This window comes from Armigeres subalbatus, chromosome 2 (genome assembly GCF_024139115.2).
Source record: "Armigeres subalbatus isolate Guangzhou_Male chromosome 2, GZ_Asu_2, whole genome shotgun sequence".
Lineage (NCBI taxonomy): Eukaryota > Metazoa > Arthropoda > Insecta > Diptera > Culicidae > Armigeres > Armigeres subalbatus.
In genome coordinates, this window is record NC_085140.1 from 62,745,561 (window position 1) to 62,766,078 (window position 20,518).

The 20,518-nt window shown below is 38.1% G+C and overlaps 1 protein-coding gene across 22 annotated transcripts in view; it reads left to right on the forward strand.

Annotated features, from left to right (window-relative positions):
• The window catches only part of LOC134208741 (sorbin and SH3 domain-containing protein 1), a 453,188-nt gene that overhangs the window by 196,085 nt on the left and 236,585 nt on the right, over positions 1-20,518 (forward strand). Inside the window, exons 1-2 of one of the 22 annotated variants that reach the window (XM_062684625.1) lie at positions 11,897-11,987; positions 19,923-20,168. The exons of 16 other annotated variants lie outside the window; for them this stretch is intronic. In XM_062684625.1, coding sequence (XP_062540609.1) covers positions 20,159-20,168 — 10 coding nt within the window. In that variant the 5' untranslated portion in view covers positions 11,897-11,987; positions 19,923-20,158. Of the gene's footprint in view, positions 1-11,896; positions 12,075-19,922; positions 20,169-20,518 lie in introns of those variants that run through there. 5 more of the 22 variants (XM_062684626.1, XM_062684624.1, XM_062684629.1 and 2 more) reach the window with 5 other exon arrangements.

A 20,518-nucleotide genomic window follows, 5' to 3' on the forward strand; every position in this document is an offset into this window, starting at 1 on the left:
TCGACAGTTCTCAATGCTCGATTGGATCACAATGGCCGCTTTCGCATATCTCTCATTATAGGATCCCTAGTCCGTATCAAAGCATTCCTACATTGAGGATACTGCAGCTTAAAGAATCATTCGTTTGCATAATTTAATTTTTCACCACAAAAACTTTGACAAAACATAGTTTTGAACTATGAACAGCAATTTTTGCGATCAAACAGCCTTCCATGAGAACTGAATCAATGTTAATAAAACAATAATCGACTCAAATATATGAAAATATTTGTTTTCTAATATCTTTTTCTCGGATATGTTATCTTAGCGCGATGGGTGGACTTACGCCATTAGCACTGATATGGCAACCAAAATTTATCGACATTAATAGGGAATCGAGTGGAAGTTTTATCAAAACTAGGAACGTAGTGCCTGTTTTCTTTTATTATGCCTAAACAGATAGCGAATAGGCGTGATGAAGCATTACTTTGCCACCGAAAAGTTAATCTTATGTCTTTTTTTTCTAAACAAATGTTAGTTTTCATTGTCTGAAGTTAAAGTTATTTGCATATTACATTGTTTGTAGTTAGTTATGGTTTTATTAAAAGTATTATCAACAAAGATTCAAAAGATTCGAAACTTTCATACTATTTATTTTGGTTTTACTGTTTTTGCTATGATGTGAATCTACACACTTAATTTATTTTACCGGGCTCGGTTGCTGAATTACCGAATTCTCAACAGCTGAGCTCTCGGTAGTCACCTCGGTAAACGACTTCAACAGTTTGCTGAGTGCTCGGTTCTGCATTCAGGATGGCGAAATGTCAAAAAATACCGATCTAATCTGTAAACTGCTACTGAGCACTCGGCAAAACATTACTGGTAAATCTGTATAAATACTGTGGATTTCTATAATCAAAACTACCGATTAAAATTTAATAAAACATTTGATTTTCTTGGTCATAGTAAAATAAACAACAAATTATCATTATTTTCAGGATTTGTTTTATTGGTCATAATTTTAAGCAGTTTCATCAAAATAAATAATGGCGATGCGCAGATTCCTGAAAACACTTTCACAAACCTGGCGCAAGTATTAAGTAGCCGTGCATGGACCATATTCAACCTGAAGGTCTAGAAGAAATGGTTTGTTAATCAAAGTGGAAGAGCGGCACCTGAAAATAAAAGATAATAAGATAATCAAAATTGTTAATTAGAATTCGGTTTTTTGTATAACTGACATAAATTCAGATATATCTATCAAAACTTACCGGCAACTTTGAACTAGACGCGATTTTTTCACCACAAATTTAAGCTACGCTACTTAAAATTCACAGAACATTCTAAAACACAATGCACATTGCTTGAAAGAAAACTTCAGAGTAGAAACATGGCGACAAACCAAGCGTCACGAAGGACTTTTAGGAACTGAGAGCTCGGTACATAAATTACCGAAGGCTCAGTAAAACTTATAATTTTTACCGAGTGCTCGGTAAAATTACTTGTCAGAATCGAAAGTTTCAATTAAACCGAGTTGTTCGGTAGTTTACACTACTGAGGTCCAGTATTTTAATTCATAGTGCTGAAACAACGGTATAAAGTATTACTGAAATCGGTAAATTCTGAACATTTTACTGATCATCCGGTATAAATTATCTATTACTGGATAAAATCGGTAAAAATCTTTACCGAGGTGAAATTTGGGATTTAAGTGTGTATACGGTCGAAACATGGTAAAATTTTCAGCTTTGGTCAAATTTTCAGAAAAATCTAAAATTATCAAATTTAGCGTAATGTAATCAGTACTGGAAAAGATCGTGATCGTCATAAGACAGAGAGCAAAGCGTCTTTTTCTATTTCAGACGACCAAATGAAAGAATCGTGGGTTCTTTGATCAATTTCGCATGAAAGCCAGTCATGAAAGGATGTTGTGCTTTATTTTAATATTAAAATTTCCAAGTTATTTCAACAGATACATGCGAAGAATAGTGACTAGTCGATAAATTAATCATATTCCTTTAATCCACCGAGTTGAAGGTGGTAATAAATACAAAAATAAAGCAGATATTGCACACTTTCATGCCCTGTCACGGAACAAATATTTTTTGAGATTTTTGTAGCATGCCATTCATCCTTCGCGTTTCTATAGATATTGAAAGGGGAAGATATGTAAACATCGCGTGACATCTCTCATTGAAAATGGGAAATTACAGTACTGAATGTAATTTGTGCAAGGGGGTCTCCAGTAGCCTTGCGAGCTAAGGCGTTGGTTTATTAATCTGGAGATGGCGAGTTTGATTCGCAGTCCGGTCTAGGATGTTTTCGGGTTGGAAACATTCTCGACTCCCTGGGCATAATGTATCCATTGTACTTGCCATACAAGATACATACTCATACAATGGCGGGCATAGAAAAGCTATCAATTAATAACTGATGAAATGCTAATAGAATACTAATTATATTTATTGAACGGCTACTCAGTCCTGCAATTATTACAACGAGTTTTTTTTATTTACCCGACGTTTCGACTCGGGGTTTGTATCTTTTTCAAGGGAAAAATATTTTTGTTGTTTGTCGTCGTATGTTTAGTCTAACTTGCACCGTCTGTTAGACTAAACATACGACGACAAACAACAAAAATATTTTCCCCTTGAAAAAGACACAATCCCTGTGTCGAAACGTCGGGTAAATAAAAAAAACTCGTTGTAATAATTGCAAGACTAGCCGTTCAATAAATATAATTAAAACGTACAGTCGATCCATAATCAATAGAATACTTGTTGTTGTTGAAAAGCAGACCATGTTCCAATTGGAATGTAGAGCCATTGAAGAAGAAGAAGAAGAATTTGTGAAAGAACTCAAAGTCACTTCCATTCTTTCCATGAATCACTCATTCACTTCAGGGAACTCAAAGAAAATGAACACTTACCCAGTGAGGTCAATATGAATGAACGTTCATGCAAAGCCTTCACGCATTACTGGCTCAAAAGCCTTAAAGAAGCTGAGTTCTGTTTTTACCAAAGAGGACGAGGCATGGTTGCTCTTTAAGCACGAAAAGACGGAAAATCAAAAACCTTATTGTTCCAAGGATGCGTAGTTTTTAAAAGAAACATCTACCATCATAATTTCAACTTATTCTTATCTTAATTTTATTACACATAGGGGGGTTCTATCTTAGACTACACGCAAAACAAAAAGTTGTGACATTCTTTGCATTAATCATTTTGTATCAAATCTCGCATGCAAACCACTCACAGAATGTTATACTTGTTACGTCAACTCATTGCATTAAATCGGTTTATTTGGTTTCGACCAACACATCTAAACGACTCTCTTTAGCTCCTCCAGCAACAAATATATGCATCGTGTACAGCAGCATAGCTTCGACTCACACAATCTTCCCGACTCCGTTCAACTTGATGGTGGACAAGGACGCACACCCAATTCCATTTTCATCCCCCTTTGCTATATCTATTACCCTTCTACTTCATTCACATAGTACAGAACGAGGATTATAATAGTCTTCTATCACTGCTTCTCTCAGCTAGTGTATAGCCCAGATGGCAAGCGCGTCAGCCGGATAGCGCTAGGCTTGGTGGACGGCATAGGTTCAATTCTCGTTGTCAGTCAAATTTTTTTGTAAGCAAATGAGGTTGGCGAAGTATGTGTAAAGAATTCGTTCCTCGACGGAAGTTTAAAAATAGATTCTATGTAGACACAAACACAAACCTAGTTCCTTTTTCTCGTGACCAGATACCTAATGCAATGGCTTGCTGTATTGACTTAATGCAATCTGTGTATGGGCCTCAGCCTCATGCAATCTGTGCATGGAATTCATGCACGATTGTCATAAAATCATGCTTTCTCTGGTTGGGTGTAGTCTTGACCTGACGTCACGAATGGTAGGGTACTTGCTTGCAGGGCATCGTCATGCCCTGTATCCGGAATGGCTTGGTAGCTTGTCGATGCGGTGGTAGCGATAGAGTTTGTCGATGAGGTGGTAGCGATGGTGGTCTTATTTTGGGCGGGCAAGAACATGACCGACGGCCGATGGTGGGTTAACGCTCCTATCACGGCGGAATAGAACGCCGCTGGAATGGTATTTGGATGATCGTCGAATTCAAACATGGCCAAATCAAATTGGCCTTCGCAGGCGTTGGCCAAAGGCGCTTCTAACAGTGACTCTGTTTGGATGGTCCTTTGCTGATCGCCGAATTCAAACATGGCCAGAACGGAATTAAGGTCGGCGAGTTTTCAGACCGTTTCTTCGGGACACTTTGTTTCGCCCAGCCGTTTACCACCACAATGGAAATCATCACTACACTTCCACTAGATCGAGAGTTATTGCATCGGAATCATAGTCCTTGCGCCGATGCTATAGAACCACTGGCTTTGGTTGTACCTTACACGGTCGAACGAAATAGTCGGAACCTGTTTCGAATAAGAAGAAAAAGGCCCTGATTGTGGACCTGCCATTGGGCATTAGTACACCTACCATGTGACGTATTTATGCTTTCTCATTTGGTTTTAACATTTATGTTCTTTTCTTTACCTTTTTCTTGTCTATTCGTTTATCCGCGCACTATTTTACTATTTTTTATATTGCCTCTAAAAAATGTATTCACAAACCGTTCTGCTATTCCATTTGATTGCGAGTGCAAAAGAGGCGTCCAAATGTGGTTGATTTCTAGATCTTCACAAGAATTTGAAATTCATGACTTGTTAATCTTTATAATTAGTTCATCTACTCCTTCACTTATATCTAGGAGAACAAAATGGCTTTTATAACTTACGAAAACGGTTTACACAACTCGCTATTTTGTCAAAGTAACTGTCGCTTTTAATTTTGGTGAATTCATTTCACATAAATTCACATAAACGAAAAATAAACCGTTTTGACTCAAATAATATTTACCATTGAATTGTAAATTTAAAAAATAATCAAGGTTGTACTCTTTTGTACTTTATTTTTGATTATTGGTAACTGTACTCTTTTTAGTCAAACCGAGCTTGATCGATTTGCCAGGATAGCTTTCTACAGAGCCATTCAAAAGCGTCATTTTCCAACAGCATTCAAAAACTTTTATCTTGTGAATGTTCCTTCCTTTTCAAACGATTCAACGATTCCTGTTTGTCCCAGAAAGCATAGGGTTGACACTCTAGGTTTTCTTTTAAATTCTCCACGATAAATCAAGCTTTTTCCTATCATTCCGTAGCCTCTATCACGTAACATTTCTCGGTTTGCATAGCCAGAGGAGCTGATCGACATACCGAAATGATTGGTGAACTGTTGACGAGCCTCGTCCAAATGCAATATGGGTCACTTTGTGTACAATTCTCGCGCTTAGCCATTAAATCATCGACAAACTAGCGCAATTCGGTACAATAACAAAAAGAAAACATCGACGAAGATAAATCGATCAATACAGTTACGCCCCTATGAAACTAAGCGCTAGAATTGGACTATCCAACTACGTTTAACCTTATCGAATTTCCGGAAGATTCTACGTCGCTGAACCGCAGATATTCACTTTCGTATTCCGTAATCCATGAAGTAGTGGTTGTCTTCGATTCATGGTAAATTACCGCAAGTTGACTCCTCCATAATCCAAGTAAATAATGCCCATAAAGGAAATGATACTTCGTGTTGGTAGTCACCGAAAACGGTCAATGGATTAAATAAAATTAGAGTAAATTAAATACATGAAGCATTTTGTCAACAAACAGATATTAGATTAGAATGTCAACAACTCATTTGACACAACATTTGTCAGATTCTTTTGACGTTTAATCCACCGACTGTTGGAGCGACCGTTCTGATTAGCGGCGATTTCAAACCGCCGGGTCCATTAAGGAAATTCACGTACAATATAAATTTAATTTTTAATTGAGTTTATTGAACCGATCAACGTTTATTTTTAAACTAAAAAGGCTCAATAATAAATTACCTTGATGTTTGAATAATGTGTTCTACTTACTGGGGTCGTTTTACACCCTTGACGCGAATTTTCCCCAGATGTTTTTACGTGGTTTTACGAAATGGCCAGGAAATACGTGAAAATCACGGAAAAAAACATTTTCATCGAAATCGTTTTGCCTTTCTCGTATACTAAGTATACGGTAAAGGCTATATGATCGCTCCAAAAACAAACTTTTTATTGAAGGCCCGGAGACCCATAGTGTTATATACCAATCGACTCAGTTCGACGAATCGAGGTGATGTCTGTGTGTGTGTGTGTGTGTGTGTGTGTGTGTGTGTGTGTGTGTGTGTGTGTGTGTGTGTGTGTGTGTGTGTGTGTGTGTGTGCGCAAAACTACTCAAAAAATGTCACTCATTTCTCGGGCACTTATCCTCAACCGATTTGCTCGCAACAAATTGCATTCGACGCAGAATCCTGTCCCATTGTTCCTATTTGAAATTGGCCAGATCGGACTATGGGATCGAAAGTTATTGCCAAAATACAAATTCGTACGAAAAAATCGCGTAAAAAATGTCACTCATTTTTTGGGCACTTATCCTCAACCGATTTGCTCGCAATAAGTTGCATTCGACTCAAAATCCTGTCCCATTGTTTCTTATTTGAAATTGGCCAGATCGGACTATGGGATCGACAGTTATGGCCCAAATACAAATTCATGCGAAAAAATTGCGTAAAAAATGTCACTCATTTCTCGGGCACTTATCCTCAACCGATTTGCTCGCAACAAGTTGCATTCGATGCAGAATCCTGTCCCATTGTTTCCAATTTGAAATTGGCCAGATCGAACTATGGTATCAGAAGTTATGACCAAAATACAAATTCATACGAAAAAATCGCGTAAAAAATGTCACTCATTTTTCGGGCACTTAGCCTCAACCGATTTGCTCGCAACAAATTCTCGCTCAACTTTTCAAAAGGTCCTAAGTAACATTTTTTTCATGAATTAATTTGAATAGCGCAATCAACAGAACAACAGAAAGCTTTTGATAGCAATACTCAAATTAAATCATGAAAAAAAATGTTACTTAGGTCCTTTTGAAAAGTTAAGCGAGAATTGCATTCGACGCAGAATCCTGTCTCATTATTTCCTATTTGAAATTGGCCAGATTGAACTATGGGATCGAAAGTTATGGCCAAAATACAAATTCATACGAAAAAATCGCGTAAAAAATGTCACTCATTTTCCGGGCACTTATCCTCAATCGATTTGCTCACAACAAGTTGCATTCGACGTAGAATCCTGTCTCGTTGTTTCCTATTGAAAATTGGCCATATCGGTCTATGGGATCGAAAATAATACCATTTTTTTTATGAAAAAATCGCTAAAAAATGTCACTCATTTTTCAGGCACCCATTGTTTCCTTTAGAAACTTGGCCGGATCGTACAATTGGGTCAAAAGTTATGGCGAAAATACTAATTTTAAAGCTACTAGATAAAATGCCATTTTTTGCTCTTATGCTCATCCGATTTGTTTGCAACAAATTGCGTTTGGCGAGAATTTTTTTTATGCATATAAACAAATATGAAAAATAAGACCAATCCACATATTGGTGTTATTTGAGATTTTTCCAAACCTTTTGAACGAACGAGAAAGGCACCATCACCGCTAGGTGGATTAATCTGGGTTTTTTATATAAATTTTGGGATTACCGTGACTTTTTTTTACGAATTTTGGAATTTACGCAGTACGTATCCCTCACATAAACAGCGACTTCAGTATGTTATATATTAATAAACAAAGTAATTTTTTAGTATCTTTATGAAGAAGACTTTTAGCCCCAGCCCTCGTCTCCGGACAAAGTAATTTGTTTTTGGCCCAATTTATCAATATTTTTTATGATTTATTAAAATCGACCGAATAAAACGAATATGCCAACGTAACTAGTAAAATCTGACTGCTACTGATCCTATCCATTCGAATAACAAACTTGTTGCATCATCTCCCTTCAACGCGCGCTTGTTTTTCTACTATAAAGGCAAGTTTCTGTCGTCGCCAAACGAACTAGTTTTCCACTTTGAAGAAAATTCATCTTGGATCAACCACTTTTGCATTTAATTGTGGCCGGAAAAAAATCGATTTAATTTCCAATTTTGCAGCCAATTCTTGAACTTCCTCTCACTTTTCTACCGGCGCCATAGAAAACAACTACGGACGGGAACCGAACATTGTAAATAAATAGATTTGCTTTTGGTTTCGCGACGCTTCCGATTCGGCTTATTTTTCCTTCCTCCTGACAAATACCATCCATTTCGGATAGCTACGTAGTCCTACGTCACCTTTGCGTACAACCAGATTTGGCTGCACCTTTGAGTTTTTTTAACCTGGGTTCCTATAGTTGCAAATCCCTAAGGGTATGCGATAACACACTTTTTCCTAACGAAACGAAACGAAACGAAATTTAAAATGTCTATGTTGATTCGGATCGAAACGAAACGAAATATAGATTTCTTTCGAGACTTCGAAACGATACGAAATCAAGGTTCATTTAATTCGAAATTTTTCGAAACGAAACGAAATTTTGATTTTTTTCCGCGGAATTTTTATTGAATTGGTTTTACATTATGTACGCAATTCTGATTTCACTTTTCGAAGTCGAATAACTGTTTTGCGACCAAAAAAGTTATAATAACTGAAGAGGTAATCTACGATAAATCGTCACATTCTCGCCGCATATACCATTGGCGATAAGGCAATACCCCAGCATTTGTGCCGCTCTCAAAGGAATTCATCGTGAAGGGTGTGCTCCCGAATCTGATCAATTTTATAGCAGTTTTATGTCAGTAAGCATATAAAAATAATGAAATTGTGTGATTTTTCATATACGGATTCAAATTTTGTTTAAACCTCAGTTCACCTAAGAATTATGTAAATATGCTGAAGCATACTTCATATTGTTTTGTCAGCGTGGTTTTGCAGTATTGACTTTGTCAAAATTTAAAAAAGAATGCTTAATTTATTTTTTATTTAGTGGGATACTTAATTATGTATCCACATATGCCAGGCGTATACGCAGATATAGAATTGATAGTAACAGATCAACATTTGAAAAGGGCGTATATGCCAAAATTTATTCCTTCTTATTCTTCGTCTACATATATAGCATACATTTGCTCACTAGAAGAATCCTGTGCACCTTTCTAAAATGCACAAAGATATGTATTTCAGATTTAATTTCACAGACGGCCATATACAGATGTGCTCGACTTGCGGTTAGCGGCAGCATATTCTTATATACAATCAGCTCGACAAACTGAGCTATTGTGTATGTCCTTGGCATATGAGAACAGCTGTTATGGTCAGTATGTACTGAAAGCAATCATAAGTAAAAAATTCTCAGCAATTTTAATGATCTTTCAACCCGCTCTGGATTTTTTTTCGCAAATTTCATGCGAAGATCTAGAAATGCCCACAAATCTGCAATGTTTCTCACATATTGTGCAAATAGTCAAAGAAGAGCTTATTAGCTTAATTAACTGTACACATCATAGTTGCTAATCATGATTGGCCGAGAAACAGAAAATATGCACAGCTCACCAATTAAATAATATTCTTGGGATACAAAAAAGTTATTCTTATTGTACTTGCTTCGGAGTTTCCAATTCATGACCAATAACGATGCTGGTCACGTGCTTAAATTCAATTTAGGATTAGGAGAGGAAAATTAGTTTAACACTCATTGAAGAACAAACCGAGAATGCTCCGAGACCGAGGAATGCTCTGCATCTCTGTGAGCGCTACGGAAAAGAAATCGTTGGTTAGTTGAGAAGGTAGTTCATGTGAAACCCCTTGGTAAGCGACAAAATATTTGTTGTGAACGAAGTTATTTTGAAAACATGAAGACGAAAACAGTGTTTCAAATCAATCCAAGGCAAGATCGTTTAATAATCTTCTACAACACGATCGATTCCGCACTAAATAATTTTTTGCTCTACGATGCAGACATTAGTTTTATTACTTCGCATTCTAGCTGGCGTGATCAGCATCAACACGATCGATTGCACACTGGTTAAACAAATTTCTGCTTCGCGAGGTAGATTTTTTTCACTTCGCGTTCTCCCGGACTAGCTGCCGTCCCATGACCAGCAGCAACACGATCGATTCCGCATTCATATTGTGCAAATAGTACTAAAATATCACAAAATTTAAATCATGGAAACACTGAAGACGTTTTATAGAAGAAAACTACTTACGTATTTGTCGACTAAGAACCCCATGGGGTTATGTAAAAGTGTTAATAGAAAAAATTGTATAACCTAAAGTTTTGAAAACAACTTAACGATTTTGTTCAGCGGCGCAGCCAAAAATTTTTATAATGTAAAGTAGGGATTAGTTTAAATTTGTTTCGAAATTCCGCGGAATTCCGTTAAATTTCGTTAGAAGCTAGTTTTTTCTAGCGAAATTTTTGTAATTTTACGAAACGAAACGAAATCAAGAAATCAGATTTCGCCATGCTCAAATTCCGCGAAATTCCGCGGAATTTCGTTTCGAACCACCTGAAACGAAATTTTTCGAAATACCGCATATGCTTACAAATCCCATTGTTTTCATATGGGACTCGCAACTATGGAATCACTACTGCAGCTATTGGTGCAAAACCGAGAAACAGATAAGGTATTTTAATGATACTTTTTCTTTTATTTCGTTTAATGACAGGTCAACAAATTGATGACCTATATGGGTTGCTGCATTTAATAAGTAGATTGTATAAAACCCATAGCACCGCAACTATAGGAACTCCCACGACTATCGAATCCTTTACCCTATTGTGTTTATTAATGATTTTATGTAAACTTGGGGTCTCCAGTAACCAGTCTTAATCCTCGGGGACTCGCGCCGTTGTAAAAAGTACAACACCTTCGATAAAAGCACGCTCCTCGTTCACAATAGAAGCGGGAGTGCGTGAGCGATCCAGGACCAAGCGAGTCCCGGAAGGTTAAAGTGCGGGAAGACCGAATTTTCCCTTGGTTTGAAAGCGCCTTAGACTTTGAATAATTCTTAATCTTTCGAAAAGAATCAAAGGATTAAAAAATATGTGATAAAGCAGATTAAAAAAAAATAGAATTACCTACCTCTCAAGATTGAAAAATAAATGAAATAAACTTAAACTGGGAATTAGGATGTCGTCCCTGCGCTTATTTTTATTGACGTTGAGACGTGACCTGATTTTCAGGATATTCTTGCCTACCAAGTTACCGGTTCCGGTCAAGCCACTGCCAAATTAGCCAAATTCTAAGGATCAATGAAAAAACGGGACAAATTGAGGATTTTTTAGATTACGACGGGACAGCACAATAAGGTCTGAAAAACGGGACTGTCCCATTAAATACGGTACGTATGGTCAGCCTATTAATAAACTTATATTATCGTACTTATTTCTCAAAATACGAAAGCTATCATCATCAATTTGACCACCACGGTTTACCTTCCAAGCTCACTGTTAGTCGTCGGAGAAAAGACCAAGGTACTGCAACCACTAATTAGCATGTTTCAGTTTTTCTCTCTTAATCCGTCATGCTGCGGTTTGTAGTCTGGTTCCGTTCCTACACACAGTTTCGCCATTTGGCAGACATTCAACACCACCGGGGCACCGTGTGGTGACGCCGTCTCATGTATTGGTTCCACCGCAAGTCTAACATCCTCCCGGGGCAACCCGCAAGCGCACAGAGAGCGCATATCGATCTTCACGATCCCTCAAGTCGACTCACGTATTCTCACGATGATGCTCACGATCACGAACGGCGTGCGCGCGCGGTCCGGTTTGTTTTTCCTCACCAATTCTGCGCTGCTGACTGCCATCATCCGCGGTTGCAGGCGCGCGTCATCGTCGCGTCCTCGCTGCGATGATTGTTTAGTTGACTTGATACACCATATTTCGGCACCGACAATTTCGACGACGAAAATTTTTCGCGCGTTTCCACCGATCGAGAGCAGGAGGATCGCCGATCGCTCAGCGGGCCGTGATGGTTCAGTTCTGAGTCGGCAGCCGTTTCGATCGTGGTCGCTTTTTTTTGGCCCAGGTTGGCGCGGTAAGATCGTGTGCGAAGCGCGTGCGAGTCATCAGTCGTGCGGAAAATTTGACTTCTACGTGAAAGGTGGTCGATCGCTGGGTGGTGGTGAGCTGGCAGACAGCCGTTCCTGGGGGAAGGAAAACCGACGGAGTCTGCGGGGAAATTCCCATTTGTTTTGCACTGTTTTTGTGCGAGCCAGTTGTTTGGCGGTTGGCAGAGAAGAAGTGAAATTAATTGAAAACAATTTCCCCGCCTAGTCGGTCGGGTGGAATGATCCGAAAGGAAAAGAGGACCTTCAGCAGTAGAAGCGCATCCGACGTGAAGTGACATTCGGTGCAAAAAAGTATGCCAAGTGGAAGAAATTTGCCTGCAATCTGAAAGCGGTACAACTGCAGTGAAAAGTGCAAAATGAAACAAATGGGCATTTGTTAGTGCATGAATGGAGGGAAAACTGAAATTCTCCGCCTGAACCTGGCGCACGTGAGAATCGGCTTCGTTGATTGGGTGGATGTTTGTAGTACCTGCGACGAGGATGTCGGTGAATGTGCAGGCGAGGCGCGGGAAGACAACTCTGCATAGATGAGAGTTCAGTGCATATAGCGCTCTCGGAAAATACGAGTTGTAAAATTTAATTTTCTTTCTAATTTTATTCTTTTTATTCCGGGCCATTCATTCATAGCTTGGTATCGCGCGCAGATATTGTATTTCTTTTTCCTTTGCTAGAAGGTCGTAACAGAGGTTGGGAAATACCCGGAGATGGAATTTTCAATTAATTCTGTTTGACTATGATGTTGTTGCTGTTTTTTCTTCTCGAGTGTAGTGTTGGAATTTTTGTTGCTTGAAGTTAGTCAGGCGTTCAGCTTAGCAATCCAATTCTTTATTCATGTTTTTTATCTTCAAACAGAAATGATAGTTTCATTGGCTTCAAGTGAACTACAGATATAACATAGTTTCGTCTAACTGAATTTAGCTTGATGCTATATTTGCATAACAAAAAATATCTTAGAATAGAAGTGGCACATCGTTATAATGACAAGCTGGTTCGATGTTAGATATTTGGTTATGATTTTCTCAAGATTAATTCTTATGTTGCGGATTAAAACAATTTTTGGGATTCAAGAATAATATTGAACGTCACTATTAAATTTTTGCACTTTATATTGTTTTCATTGGTTTCTCATTGCGTCATATAACGCCAAGACTAGGTCTCGAGCATACGATTGGCATAATTATGGATTCTTATCTCACTGATCAGCTCTTTGCTTGCACTCTGCTCGATTTTGAGTTGTGATATTGTGGCCAATTCCTTGTTGGGTTATCAGAGTCAAGCGTAGTATGATCCAACCAGAAGAACCTTAATTGGGGTTTTCTTTGTTAAAATAGTAAAATATATTGCTTCGTACAGAACAAAAACGGCAGTTTTAATACTTCTTAAAGAAGAACTACCTTTTCAGTGTAAAATTCAAATAAATAAAAATTTACTAAATCTAGCCGATGTTCGTAGAAGGACCACTTGACCACTTGACTTTGTAAATGTTCAATATCGTATTATGCTTCGGCTTGAGCGGCTCTCCACAAATATTTCTTTCTGCTCTCATCAATTACATCCAAACATCAAAAGCGACCATTTGATGTATTTTGTCCATTTACTGAAACGCGATTAATTAACAGCAGTTTTGGTTGCTGAAAACTAGTCATTGCTCTGGTCATGAAACCCCATTTGAATTCAAGAAAAGGGTGCCACAGACCAAAGAGAAATCTGTCTTCAACCAAACTTCGATTTTAAGACTTCATTCGTCGGGTTGAATCTTGACAAATTTCACTTCAAAATATTCGCATCACAGACAGTAGTCTCCTCCCAACACTGAAAATCGCTGACAGAATTGATTTGAAATAAAAAATCTAACGAAACATAATACAAAACATAATACAATCCCAATCCTAGGCAAATCTGAATCAAGTTCAATAAATTTTTTATCTATTTAGAGATCTCATCCAAGTCCAATCCAAATTCAATCAAATTCCAACCCAAATCCAAGTTCAATCCAATTCAAATCCCATTGAAATCCAATCCAAATCCAATCCAAATCCAATCCAAATCCAAATCCAATTCAAATCCAATTCAAATCCAATCCAAATCCAATCCAAATCCAATCCAAATCCAATCCAAATCCAATCCAAATCCAATCCAAATCCAATCCAAATCCAATCCAAATCCAATCCAAATCCAATCCAAATCCAAATCCATTCCAAATCCAATCCAAATCCAATCCAAATCCAATCCAAATCCAATCCAAATCCAATCCAAATCCAATCCAAATCCAATCCAAATCCAATTCAAATCCAATCCAAATCCAATCCAAATCCAAATCCAGTCCAAATCCAATAGAAATCAAATCCAAATCCAATCGGAACCCAATCGAAATCCAATCCAAATCTAATCCAAATCCAATTCAAATCAAATCCAAATCCAATCAAAATCCAATCCAAATCCAATCCAAATCCTATCCAAATCCAACCGAAATCCAATCCAAACCCAATCCAAATCTAATTCAAATCCAATTCAAATCCAATCTAAACCCAATCCAAATCCAATCCAAATCCAATCCAAATCCAATCCAAATCCAATCCAAATCCAATCCAAATCCAATCCAAATCCAATCCAAATCCAATCCAAATCCAATCCAAATCCAATCCAAATCCAATCCAAATCCAATTCAAATCCAATCCAAATCCAATCCAAATTCAATCCAAATCCAATCCAAATCGAATTCAAATCTAATCCAAATCAAATCCAAACAAATTCAATCCAATCCAATCCACATTCAATCAAAATCCAATCCAAATCCAATTCAAATCCAATTCAAATCCAATCCAAATCCAATCCAAATCCAATCCAAATCCAATCCAAATCCAATCCAAATCCAATCCAAATGCAATTCAAATCCAATCAAAATCAAATCCAAATTCAATCCAAATCCAATCCAATTCCCATCCAAATCCAAACCAAATCTAATCTAAATCCAATCCAAATCCAATCCAAATCCAATTCAAATCCAATCCAAATCCAATCCAAATCCAATCCAGATTCAATCCAAATCCAATCCAAATCGAATTCAAATCTAATACAAATGAAATCCAAACAAATTCAATCCAAATCCAATCCAAATCCAATCCAAATCCAATCCAAATCCAATCCAAATCCAATCCAAATCCAATCCAAATCCAATCCAAATCCAATCCAAATCCAATCCAAATCCAATCCAAATCCAATCCAAACCAATCCAAACCAATCCAAACCAATCCAAACCAATCCAAACCAATCCAAACCAACCAAACCAATCCAAACCAATCCAAACCAATCCAAACCAATCCAAACCAATCCAAACCAATCCAAACCAATCCAAACCAATCCAAATCCAATCCAAACCAACCAAACCAATCCAAACCAATCCAAACCAACCAAACCAATCCAAACCAATCCAAACCAATCCAAACCAATCCAAACCAATCCAAACCAATCCAAACCAATCCAAACCAATCCAAACCAATCCAAACCAATCCAAACCAATCCAAATCCAATCCAAACCAACCAAACCAATCCAAACCAATCCAAACCAATCTAAACCAATCCACATCCAATCCAAATCCAACCCGAATCGAATTCAAATCTAATTCAAATCAAACCAATCCAAATTCAATCCAAACCAATCCAAACCAATCCAAACCAATCCAAACCAATCCAAACCAATCAAAACCAATCCAAATCCACCCAAACCAATCCAAACCAATCCAAACCAATCCAAACCAATCCAAACCAATCCAAACCAATCCAAACCAATTCAAACCAATTCAAACCAATCCAAACCAATCCAAACCAATCTAAACCAATGAAACCAACCGAAACCAAACCAATCTAAACCAATTCAAACCAATCCAAACCAATCCAAATCAAACCAAACCAATCCAAATGCAATCCAAACCAATCCAAACCAATCCAAATCCAATCCAAACCAATCCAAACCAATCCAAATACAATCTAAACCAATTCAAACCAATCCAATCCAAACCAATCCAAACCAACCAAATCCAATCCAATCCAAACGCAATCCAACAACAACCAACAACAACCAAACCAATCCAAACCAATCCAAACCAACCAAACCAACCAAACCAATCCAACCAATCAAACCAATCCAAACCAATCAAACCAATCCAAACCAATCCAAATCCAAACCAATCCAATCCAAACCAATCCAAACCAATCAAAACCAACCCAAACCAATCCAAACCAATCCAAACCAATCCAAACCAATCCAAACCAATCTAAACCAATCCACATCCAATCAACCAACCCGAATCGAATTCAAATCTAATTCAAATCAAACCAATCCAAACCAATCCAAACCAATCCAAACCAATCCAAACCAATCCAAACCAATCCAAACCAATCAAAATCCAACCAAACCACCCAAACCAATCAAACCAACCAAACCAATCCAAACCAATCCAAACCAATCCAAACCAATCCAAACCAATCCAAACCAATTCAAACCAATTCAAACCAATCCAAATCCAATCCAAACCAATCCAAACCAATCTAAACCAACAGAACCAACCGAACCAAACCAATCTAAATCCAATTCAAACCAATCCAAACCAATCCAAATCAAATCCAAACCAATCCAAACGCAATCCAAATCCAATCCAAACCAATCCAAACCAATCCAAATCCAATCCAAACCAATCCAAATACAATCTAAACCAACCAAACCAATCCAATCCAAACCAATCAAACCAATCCAAACCAATCCAATCCAAACGCAATCCAACAACAATCCAACAACAATCCAAACCAATCCAAACCAATCCAACCAATCCAAACCAATCCAAACCAATCCAAACCAATCCAAATCAAACCAAACCAATCCAAACCAATCCAAACCAATCAACCAATCCAAACCAATCCAAACCAATCCAAACCAATCCAATCCAACCAAACCCATCCAAACCAATCCAAACCAATCCAAATCCAATCCAAACCAATCCAAACCAATCCAAACCAATCCAAATCCAATCCAAACCAATCCAAACCAATCCAAACCAATCCAAACCAATCCAAACCAATCCAAACCAATCCAAACCAATCCAAACCAATCCAAACCAATCCAAATCCAATCAACCAACCAAACCAATCCAAACCAATCAACCAATCCAAACCAATCCAAACCAATCCAAACAAAATTCAAACCAATTCAAACCCAATCCAAATAAAATTCAAACCAATCCAAACCCAATCCAAACCAAACCAACCAAACCAATCCAAACCAATCCAAACCAATCCAAACCAATCAAACCAATCCAAACCAATCCAAACCAATCCAACCAACCAAACCAATCCAAACCAATCCAAACCAATCCAAACCAATCCAAACCAATCCAAACCAATCCAAACCAATCCAAACCAACCAAACCAATCCAAACCAACCAAACCAATCCAATCCAACCAAACCAGTCCAAACCAATCGAAATCAATTCCAAACCAATCCAAACCAATCGAAACCCAATCGAAACCAATCCAACCAATCCAAACCAATCCAAACCAATCCAATCCAAACCAATCAAAACCAATCCAAACCAATCCAAACCACCAATCCAATCCAATCCAATCCAAATCCAATCCAAATCCAATCCAAATCCAATCCAAATCCAATCCAAATCCAATCCAAATCCAATCCAAATCCAACCCAAATCCAATCCAAATCCAATCCAAATCCAATCCAAATCCAATCCAAATCCAATCAAAATCCAATCTAAATCCAATAGAAATCCAACCGAAATCCAAGTTCAATCTAAATCCAACTCAAATCCAATCCAAATCCAATACAAATCCAATCCAAATCCAATCCAAATCCAATCCCAATCCAATCCAAATCCAATCCAAATCCAATCCAAATCCAATCCAAATCCAATCCAAATCCAATCCAAACCAATCCAATCCAAACCAATCCAAATCCAATCCAAATCCAATCCAAATCCAATCCAAATCCAATCCAAATCCAATCCAAATCCAATCCAAATCCAATCCAAATCCAATCCAAATCCAATCCCAATCCAACTCAAATCCAACTCAAATCCAAATCCAATCCAAATCCAATCCAAATCCAATCCAAATCCAATCCAAATCCAATCCAAATCCAATCCAAATTCAATCCCAATCCAATCCAACTCAAATCCAACTCAAATCCAAATCCAATCCAAATCCAATCCAAATCCAATCCAAATTCAATCCAAATCCAATCCAATCAAAATTCAATTTAAATTCAATTAAATCCATTCAAATTCCAAGCCAAATCTAATCCTAATCCAGTGTAAATCTAATCCAAATTCAATGCAAATCTAATCCATATTAAATCGAATCTACTATGCAATCCAATTTGGATTTGATTGGTTTTTAATTGGATGCAGATTATAATCTTTTTTTTTTTGAATCCGGAGGAATTTCCTGTAAAGTTTTCTTTGGAATTTAGGAAGGATTTCTTGTTGAAATTTGAAAGAGTTTTTCGGTCAAATACAAAAATATTGTCCTTGTAAATTCAAATGAATCGTCATGGAATTCAAAAAAAAATATCTTACTCTTTTCAATATTTGTATCTGCTCTCGGTAACTTCTAACCCTTAGCATCTTAGCGTTATGTCGTTTTATCAATAACATGACATTCCGCCATCTGGAGTAACACAAACGACACCAGTTTTTCATTTTTCAATCCAACCCAAACGAACCGTCAAACGCAATTCTCGTTGCGTATCGTTTTTTTTATTTTGCGTTGTCACCCGATGGAGCGTGAAATCCCTCACTCGCATCCCTGCTTCAATCTACCAGCAGGGAGCACTTCCGGCTGTTTGTTTATCGAACCGATTCCCGGAAGAACGAAAAAAAGCAACGATTTTTGTGGACACCAAAAAGGTCCCACCAAGTCAAAGCGGCGCTCCTGTCGGAGTCATCTTTTTCTCGTTCAAGGCGATTGAATATTTGTTATTTTTAATTAGCATTTCTGAGCGGACGTTATGCTGGCTTAGCTTCGGTTAGAAGCCCGGCGTATGAACCTACGTACGTCCGGCCGGAACAGTGGAAAATGGTGGACGGTAGCTAGCGCCCAAGAGGAAGCGCAGGAAGGAGGATGAAAATTCAATCAGAGCTAAATGGTGTTTTCGTTGGGAATTTTGACTCACCATCGACGACGGATGATGGGTGCGGATTGACTTGACGGTGGTTTCAGTTAGGCTGGTTCAAAATATTTTTTTTTGCGAATTGGGCAGCAAGTTTGCTGTACCGTGGATAAGAATGGGCAAAAGCAATGCATCGATACTCGAAATTCAATTAAACAGAACTGTTTCGTCTTCAAATGATCAACAGGGTTCCTTGAAAATTTCTGCAACTCAGATATTGGTTGATCTGCTGGGTTTAGATGCCAACAGAAGTGAATTCTCGCTTAACTTTTCAAAAGGACCTAAGTAACATTTTTTTCATGAATTAATTTGAATAGCGCAATCAACAGACCAATATGGAAGCTTTTGATTGCAGTACTCAAATTAATTCATGAAAAAAATGTTACTTAGGTCCTTTTGAAAAGTTAATCGAGAATTGTGTATTTAAAATGCGTAATTCAAATACGTTTTAATACCGAAAAATTAATATATTTTGGAGATACCGTTCTAATGTACCGTCCGTCAGCTATCGAAGCAAACGATATTTTGCTAAACTTAATACAATTCATCACAAGCAAGTGTTTTCTATAAGAACCTGAGTGTAAATAAAGTTGTAGCACGAATTTGTGAATTGAACGCGTCTGCCAGCCGCCGCCACCTTGCATCTATCCCACCCACACGCTCCGAGGCAACAGCTCGCCGCAAGGTGCCGAAGATCCGCCAGAATAATAGCAATAATTTTCAGCTGCGTGGAAAATGTGCTGATGAAAAATTAAGTCGCGCGAAAAGAGTCGAAATCCTCGTCGGTAAACAGCGCGTTTCGTCTTTCCCAGCCAGCCAGCAGCAGCAGTGTGCTGGCTACGAGAGTGAATCAAAATCAACGACGACGACGACGACGATAGAATCCCATCGCGCTGGGAAGTGGAAAACAGAGTGGAAGTGAAGGAAAAAAAATAGTGAATCCATAGAGGAGAAAATAAAATGGGTCAGGGTTAGTGTTCCGTGTTCCACTATACATAAGTCTCGAAAAGTTGTTTGTGTCGTTTGTTTGCTGGTGGTGGAAACGGTGGATTGACTGCGCGGTGCGGTTTTTGTTTGGACCATCATCGTCATCATCATTTGCGGTTGGGACTGCGCTGCACTTTGGAACTGGTTCGGAACCCTACCTCACGCAGCTGTGGATTGCTGTAAATATCCGAGCGTAGGGAGCTGGTGGTCGCCGCGGTGGAGCCGAACTTGCCACCGACTGACTGCCAGATGAAGATGAAATTGTGGAGAAACTTGGTGTTGCATAACGGATGGAAGATTTACGGGCTCAACTGGGAGATTGTTGACGTGATA